The 8,415-nt window shown below is 41.0% G+C and overlaps 1 protein-coding gene across 1 annotated transcript; it reads right to left on the bottom strand.

Moving 5' to 3' along the window:
- Window positions 1-249: 249 nt before the first annotated feature.
- On the bottom strand, window positions 250-8,016 carry LOC137284392 (arrestin domain-containing protein 3-like). Its single transcript, XM_067816178.1, has 7 exons — window positions 7,704-8,016; window positions 6,390-6,536; window positions 4,487-4,713; window positions 4,032-4,214; window positions 3,567-3,749; window positions 2,753-2,936; window positions 250-2,122 (listed from the first exon to the last, which is right to left on the bottom strand). The coding sequence occupies exons 1-7, from the start codon at window positions 7,819-7,821 to the stop codon at window positions 1,971-1,973; spliced, it is 1,194 nt and encodes a 397-aa protein (XP_067672279.1). The 5' UTR covers window positions 7,822-8,016; the 3' UTR covers window positions 250-1,970.
- Between the last annotated feature and the right edge of the window lie 399 nt (window positions 8,017-8,415).

Below are 8,415 nucleotides of genomic sequence, written 5' to 3'. Positions count from 1 at the left end.
GTTTAGTGAAGAGTTGCCTTGCTGAACACTATGAAATGTCACAGAGGACAATCCCTTCATATAGTTGCACTGTTGATAGATAAGAACACCTTACTGTCTGTGAGTTGCGGTATCCTTTTTCTTGATCTCCATTTCAAAAGCTTTCTACACCACTGGTAGCAGAGTAACGCCTTGATATGAGTCTAGAGAAGAACGGGGTTTCTTTCCCCTTTATCTGTCATAACATCAGCTCGAAAACGAGTGAAGATATATAATATATAATATTTATTAATGGTCGGGTATTCATAATAATGTCTGCAAACATATGATTTTTAGTTCCATTAGACATGTACACTGTTATACCCTTTAGAATGAATATCTAAAATGTTACATACATGTGAACAAATGTGGTAGTGATGAAATCATTGGCATGCAAGAACACGCAAACACAAGTGTTTGGATACACATTAAAAGACACAAGATAGACACGACGTCTTGCATCTGAATGAAGGTAAATGAATATTGGCAAGTATGACATTATCAGCTATGATATGTTCATTACGATTCAACAATACGTCCTCTTAAATAGTGTGTAGATCATGATGTTTATCACTGAATTGTCTGGTCAAGACTCGATTTTTCTCAGTACGGCTTCAAAAACATTCAAGCGTGTAGAATCGGCCCAATGCTGATTCAGCTACAATGCTAAATTCTTAGCCGTAACATATGTCTTCCCCTGTCGTCAGGTTGTCAAGGTCCATGTTATTATTGTTTATTCTGAAATGTTTGTTTACGATTTAAACGTCAATGGGTTCTTTCAAATTTGGACTGATGGTAACCTGTGTAACCATACACGGTGTATCACGTTATGTCCCGCCTCATGCAAGAATGTCCATGTCTAAATGGTTCACGTGATCTTGAACAAATTACGTATGCCCGTGCACCGCCAAAGTGGTAAATAAATCATTTATACCCCGCCTCATGGAAAAAGCATGCATCCACATCAGTCAGCGGACCGTCGATTAGTCGGTACCATGTTAGTAAAATATGTGATTGGATTTCAGTTTGTCTTAAAGTTATATTTACATAATGAGAGATTTGATGTAAGGAAACATAAATTCGTTGTAACCTTGTTATTTGGAGTTAACGGAGTTTTATGCGTCCCGTCTTAAGCTTTTATCTACCGAGCATACGGGATTTCTACACACAAAAAAAATCCCTGTACCCTGAATGCTAATGCTACAACTTATATGTACAGAGACGTAATTTATGGATGTCACCGACTGTATCATGAGGAACGTGGTGTATTTTCTTTCTCCATATTTTAGGTTAGTGAAATTAGGAAGATCAGTACGAAGGTGACCACCTATCAGTAGAAGGCCACAGAAAATCGCTGCTTATTTATCAATGTATCCAAGAGGGCAATCTACCACGTGTCTTTACCGTGACGAACGTCAGCTTTAACCACCAGTCTACCACTCAACATGCCAGTGCAGGAGCAATTCAGGGCATAATTGTGGCCATATAGGGCGCTGATCAATGAACAAAAGGAAGGCTAGTGGTAATACTGGAATCGATTGGATATCATGATATACATGGATAATTAAATAAAACGGTTCATGGCCAGCATCACTTCTAAATTATAACGCTTATATCTATTTTCATGCAAGAATAGCGTAGATCGAGGCTCATGTTGTCAATCACTGGATTGTCTTCTTCAGATTGGATAATTCATAGATGAACGCCTAACAGGCGACAAATTGTTCAGTGTGGCGTTAACGAGCAAAGAAAAACCCAACAAATCTTATGCAGGAACATGGATTGCACAACGTTATCAACATTACCCAATCACTGATAATCTGGCATAGCTGCATGCAGATGTTTTCCATTAGGATGGTAAATATTGCATTGATATGACAATTCATCGTAAGTGGTTGAGCCGGAAGCTTGGCTGTTGCCTGGTGTCACAGACACCAGTGATGGAGATGTATTTACATCGTAGGAGCTGAAGGCTGGGTTGCTGTTCCCCAGTTGTAGTAAGCATACACTGGAGTATAGTCCATTTCTCCTTTGGTATACTCTGAGTCATCCTCGTCCTTTATGTTCACTGTTCCAAACGCACTGTCGGCATAGGTCGGTGGTGCTGAAATGGAAAACAATGCTCTAACTCTTTACGAACGTGAATGCCATTGACGACACGAAAGAAGATCCAGATGCAGCATGCAGCAGGCATGAACCACGTGTAGATACATATGGTTCAGTGGTACAAAACAGGGAAGATTGAACACTGCCCTTATATCTGAATGGGCAAAACATCGAGAGACGGAATGAACATCTTTGAGTTCCCATACGTCACGGCTCCTTATGAACGATTTTCATAAAGGGCATCTGTATGAATGAGCGGGATGGGTGAGCACTAGTAGGGTTCGAGCACGGGATGCGGCGTAATGAGCTACCTTTCCAACCAACCGCCACAAATGACTCGGGAATAACAACTAGGTAATATTTTCTGTTTCTTTTGCAAAATTGATTTATCGATGTTCTGCCGGTACAGTGGGTGAGTCGGGCTTTGTAGTCATATTCCAAAAATATCATGGCGGGGGACACCAGAAATGGGTTTCACACATTGTACCCATGTACGGATTCGAATACGTGCCTTCGGCATGACGATCGAACGCTGTACCCACTGGGTTACCCCCCATCAACCCTGATAGGGCTGTACACGAATAGATTATATATTTGAGGAATAAAACTGGTAACAGATGAAACTCACGCATGGAAGCTTCGGGTGGAGCAGAAGCTTGTGCCCCTCCCTGGTAGAGCTGAGATTGACTAGGACCTGGCAGCGGAGGGGGAAACCCGAACTGCTGGACTGTGGACTTGAGTGGAATGGATCCGATAATCAGTTTCATCGGTATTTCCAACTGGAATGCGGGTCCAGCAGGAGCTACACAGAACTGAAACATAAGAACGAAAATCCACAGATCTCACGGTGGCATGTGTAAGCCACGAAGGCAGCATGAATATTGATTGCGCAACAACAAAGTGCTCACTTACAAGCGACAGAGCTAAAATTCTAATCACTGTGATTGACACCTTTGATTGCATGGTTCATGGTTTGTAACAAGGGCTGAGTGGGTTTAGTTTTACACCGCGCCCAGTAATATTCCAGTGATATGGCGCTGGTCTGTGAATAATCAAGTTTGGACCAGATATTCCAGTGATAAACAACATGAACATCGATCTGCGCAACTGGGAACCGATGATATGCGTCAGCCAAATCTGTGAGTCTGAGCACCTTATCCCGTTAGTTGCTTTTTGCGAGAAGGATAGTCACATTTTGTGGCAAGCATGGATGACTGAAGACCATCTCTAACCCGAATCTACACAGGTCTTACGTCGCCTCTTGCGACAAGCATAGTCACCTTTTGTGGCAAGCATGGGTTGCTGAAGGCCTATTCTACTCCGGACCTTCATGGGTCCCTTTAACAAGGAAGCACAATAGTCGGAAAGGCTTCAAGATCTGTGTTGGTTTTCAGGTCTATGGACTATATAACGTAAAGTTATATCAATGCAAGAACAATTACCTTCACATAGTAATCAATTACAATGATTCTGCATCCATGGAGTTTGGATGGAGGCAATGGTGGTATCGGTAGAAGGTCTCCATGCCATGTATCAGAGTCCCCAGGAAGGACTTCCCCGTGGGATATTTCCCCTATTTTACGGTAGTCTGTGCGTGACTTCCTTGTTGAGTGATAGATGACTACCTACAACATAGTTTGTGGTTTCTCAAGAGAATTACATGAGTCAATGTAATACCCAGATCAAAAATGAACAAAATGTGGACACGGAGCATTACTATTACTACGTCACAATAATAATGAACCTGAATGTAACAATGATCATTTCTTGCAGTAGATCAACTAATAAAACCTAATCAAGAATAACCCAACCTTGCCCACTGGCTTCGTCATCTCTTATCACAATAAGCCTCATAGAAAATATACAAGTAAAGTAAAGTTCTGTTGTCAAACTGTGTTCTTACATACCATGAATAACTCAGCGTATGATCTCTTCATCCTCCTGTTGCTGTGGTTGATGACCTCAGCTTTGATGGGGATAGATTCCCCTGGAACGTAGCCACATCGGTCAATCTGAAACGTGCCGCTGATTGGTCCAGATTTGCAGCACAAGCAACAAAGGGTCTTTTCATTGTCTCCCCGTGAACCAACCTACAGACAAAAAGCAGCAGTTAGTTAATACTGCAACATCTCGATATGGTTAAACACTTTTGGTGAACCAATATCAGGATCTTCGTGACTTTACAACCACTCTGAAGGACTTTTAGTATCCTTGCATAGTACTTAAAGCTTTGAACCTGTATGACCATATGTCGTAGCCTATAAAGATGGATAACACAAGCGGTATGGGGATAATTTTTTTTGTCTTTACTAAATTGAAATCGTTTCAGATGAAATAATTTCAGAAAACAACTTTCTCCTACCGCAGCTCCAGGTTCTGAGTTGAGGTCGAGCAGATTGACAACTGTAAAAGCTCTTTTCGTTGTGTGGTCAAACTTCCAAGGTTTGTCAATGGTAGCATTGAGGTAGTATCTTATCCTCCCGAATGTACCCTCAAACGAGGACGGTATTCCATTTCGCAGCTGGTATCGGAAAGGGTATGTATAACTTCCTGCACGCAGAGTAGGGTTGTCTCCCCCTTGTCCCGACGCTGCAAAACGCCAACAATATCTATTTACTCTTCTTAAGGTTTATACACATGGCATGACGAAGGACAACAAATCTCTTTCTTACATTTAAGTGTGTCATTTTGAAGCACTTTATAGCATACTTTCAAGATCAGTGTACATGTATTTCTAGTAGATATGTGGTTTCATTTTCAGCTTAATAGTGTTTGACTCAACATGCGCACTGACATATTGTGGAAAACAACTACATCACTCATACTGTGACTTCTGTTTTCACCTCCTCTCAGTATCTGTTTGCCTTTCATTATCATCATGACATACATGTTATGTCCCTTACAATAACGAATTTTAGTCTTGTGTAAATATGTGTTCATACAACATACCGACTGGAAAATATTATAATATTAATCATGGGAATGTTATCCCATTTGGGCCACTCTTTGAACACTGATGTTCACATTGCTACATCTCCCGTTCCCGCACAATATGCAACCCGCATTGACTGCATATCAGCATGATTACAATGTCTGATACGCACTTTCATATTTTACTTTTGTTTTCATCCCATAATGACTTGCAGGTCATCATGCGACGAATATTTTTATAAGGTGAAATGAAAACAGTTAAGTACCATTTTACCGCTGTTAATTCTCATTCAATTATTGTTTAGTGTGTGTGTGTGTGTGTGGGTGGGGGTGGGGGGGGGGGTGGGAGGGTGGGGGGTGGGGGTGGCAATAAAGCAATTGATTTCATTGATGAATTTTGATGTTCTGTAGACAGATGTGTTTTAATGATTGGTACTTGAAATTAATAACTTCGATTGCTAGTGGTTGTACCTTCAAAGGGGACTGACGTAGTTGATAATCAAGAACCTCCTAAGAGGGTACGTAGGTCCCAAGTTGGTGATGTTACTGGCAAGATAGCCTTTTCTTATGTTGTGTTTTTATCTACAGTTTAATAGTTTCAGTGTAAATTACTAGTTTTAAATTTAAGTCTGTAATATACTAGTTGTTTTACTGTCATTTGCTGACACTGTGTTAAAGTTTTATAATTTTCTGGTATTTATTATAAAATTAGAACATGTTTGTAGTCACGATATGGCTAAAGTATTGCCGATGTCATTGAAAATCTTAACTCCCCCTTTATAATGATCCGAGGATAGCAAGAGTCCCTCTTATCTACCTGTACACTTACAATTGGAAATTTCATCTGGAACGACAATCGAGACATATATACTCCGAATACAAGGATCAGGGTTATGACGGGTTGATTGTGTAAGTGTTCTTTTGATCCAGGCCGTTTTGTACATGTATAAAATATGGTATATACTGTCTGCCACTATGTTTTGTGTCTATAATTGAACTATTGGATATAGCGAACTCACTTTTGGGGCCCTGTATCCTCGACCAACGGAAAGGTTTATGTTCAGAGTGAACGGTTAATGTTTCTAGCTGCACAAAGACCTTTCCGTGAGTATTATTTTGTTAGAAAAGAATTGCTCCAAATTATTTATAAGCATGCAGAAGTATGGTTTCTTGTGTCTGAACTGGAGAATAAGATAAAGATCTAAAACTGAACCTTGTCACGCAATCTAGTCATCCGACCGCTCCACTTTTCACCTGTACACGTAATTAAACTACTTGCTTCATAATATAAACACATTTGTGAAAGGTATTTTACCTTTAATTGTTTTTCCTACCTTTCCCAAATAAAACCAGTTCAGAATTGAAGTAGGTCTCGTGCGCCGAATAGTGAATAACAGTCGTGTGTCTGTGTTTCCCCGATCCCGTCGTACGAGTCTCCGACCATCTCACAATAGCGCCACCGTAGAATTGAAGCCTTATCCCTGTCCAAAAGAGCAAATGTTCTAATCTCTTATCAAAGGGGTATATTAGCTGACTTTTACACAGCCTGCCTGAACACGTTGCAGTACCCATAACTGTGACGCACGTACTTTCAGTCAGTGGGTTGCTAGAACACTCTCACATGTAAACATTCACAAATAATATAGGACTCGAATACAGCCGCACCAGGTAGTAAAGCATCGTGTCGACATTCTTAAAGTCAAGTCCAGTGTACATGCATTTACGAGCTTGTGCAGCTGAGCAATCTGCCTTTTCAAGCATTTCTCGTTACATTAACAGTCGCAGTTTCATTAAATCGTAGAAAGACCTACTTTTACCTGAAACTCATTTCAGCTATACATGTAATTTCTTTTGGTGAAATATATTAAAGCGTTGTGATTTCTTTGAACATGCAAACATATGACCGAGGGAACGGTTGTATTAACGAATGTTCTGATAGGTACATTGAAACAGTTTAGGTTGGGTAAGGTTGTGATCCTCATCTCCCCTCAACGAGCCCTCAAAAGCTACATCCATTTACGATTACTGTAATTCTGATATATATGCTTTTATGAAACGTTTGCAACTTGTTTAGAGATCTAGCTACCAGAAGGGTGGTGGGGTAACCTAATGGTTCAAGCGTTCGCTCGTTACGCCGAAGGCTCGGGTTCGAATTTCTACATGGGTACAATGTGTGAGGCCCATTTCTGGTTTCCCCCGCCTTGATGTTGCTGGAATATTGCTAAAAGCGGCGTAAAACCATACTCACTCACTCACACACTACCCCCATCGACCATGCTCGTTGTGAGACTAACGGCTTCGGCTCAGTGACTTGGCTGACACGTGTCATACATGTCTAGACTCGATTATCTACAGACCGCCGTAATGTTGCTGGGTGCTTTGTTACACAATATACCAGGCACAATACTTTTGCACCTGAGAAATGTGATTTGGTGGAAATAGAAGTCTGTACCTCAGACAACTCACCGTTCTCCCTGCCCACTACCCTTCCCCACAACCCTCCTTTCCCTCCCCCTACCCCCGAATTCTCACTTTAGCAACTTTTTGTGGTATAGAATTCTTAGTAGGGAATCAGCTGCTGTTCTGCTTGACATTTATGTACGTAACTTCACAATTGGCCAGATGTATACGTGTTATCCATTACCTACCTCTCATTTTCATTTCCTCGGTCAATTCCACCGTGACATGGCCCTCAAGGAACTGGCCCGGGTAATACACGGCTTGAGGATTGTTTAAACTTATGGAAAATAGCTTCAGTTTACCCATGGTTAGGAAGCTTGTGTATCAGGTTAGGTGTTGGTCTTCGATCTGAAGTTGTAGATATGTGGGCAAATATTCATTATGCTATTGCGACATACCACTGAAGGGTACAAACACAGCATACACTATTCCAATCACTAGCGTCCGCGATCGTGTCGCGCTGTTTCACAACCCTGTGCCGCTCTGTTGTTTGGGTGGATCGTTGGCAACGGGGTCACACAGGCGAGCATATCAGTCTCTTCAATGGTACACCATTAGGATAAGCTGGTGTGTGCTCTGTGGCCTTTATACTCTCTTTCCAATTATTTGGGATCATGAATGTGTTAATAACAATTATAAAAACACAGAAAAGTGTCGACATCCAACATTCCAATCAAGAATGTTTAAAGGCATTATTTCAAACAACACTTCCCTCTATATATGATGCTTTACTCTCAATAACACTGTTATAGCATATATCAGCCCTCAGGGAGGCTACCATATAATTTATGCCAAGCATATTGCGTATTTAGATTGGTACAATGTTAATTCGAATGAAGTAATGCAAGTTTGCATTAATTCTACTCTCGCGTCCTCCACCGGCTCTAACTATATTTCAAG

Source organism: Haliotis asinina, chromosome 5 (genome assembly GCF_037392515.1).
Source record: "Haliotis asinina isolate JCU_RB_2024 chromosome 5, JCU_Hal_asi_v2, whole genome shotgun sequence".
In the NCBI taxonomy this organism is placed as follows: Eukaryota; Metazoa; Mollusca; class Gastropoda; order Lepetellida; family Haliotidae; genus Haliotis; species Haliotis asinina.
This window is presented reverse-complemented; position numbering and strand designations above follow the sequence as displayed.

Bases quoted from the DNA above. Each gene is read 5' to 3' on its own strand.
- LOC137284392 (XM_067816178.1), bottom strand. From the start codon at position 7,821: ATGGGTAAACTGAAGCTATTTTCCATAAGTTTAAACAATCCTCAAGCC. The intron at 3,750-4,031 runs GTATGTAAGAAC...ACTATGTTGTAG, and splicing joins CATACGCTGAGTTATTCATG to GTAGTCATCTATCACTCAAC. The intron at 2,123-2,752 runs GTGAGTTTCATC...TTTCCATTTCAG, and splicing joins TCCACCCGAAGCTTCCATGC to CACCACCGACCTATGCCGAC.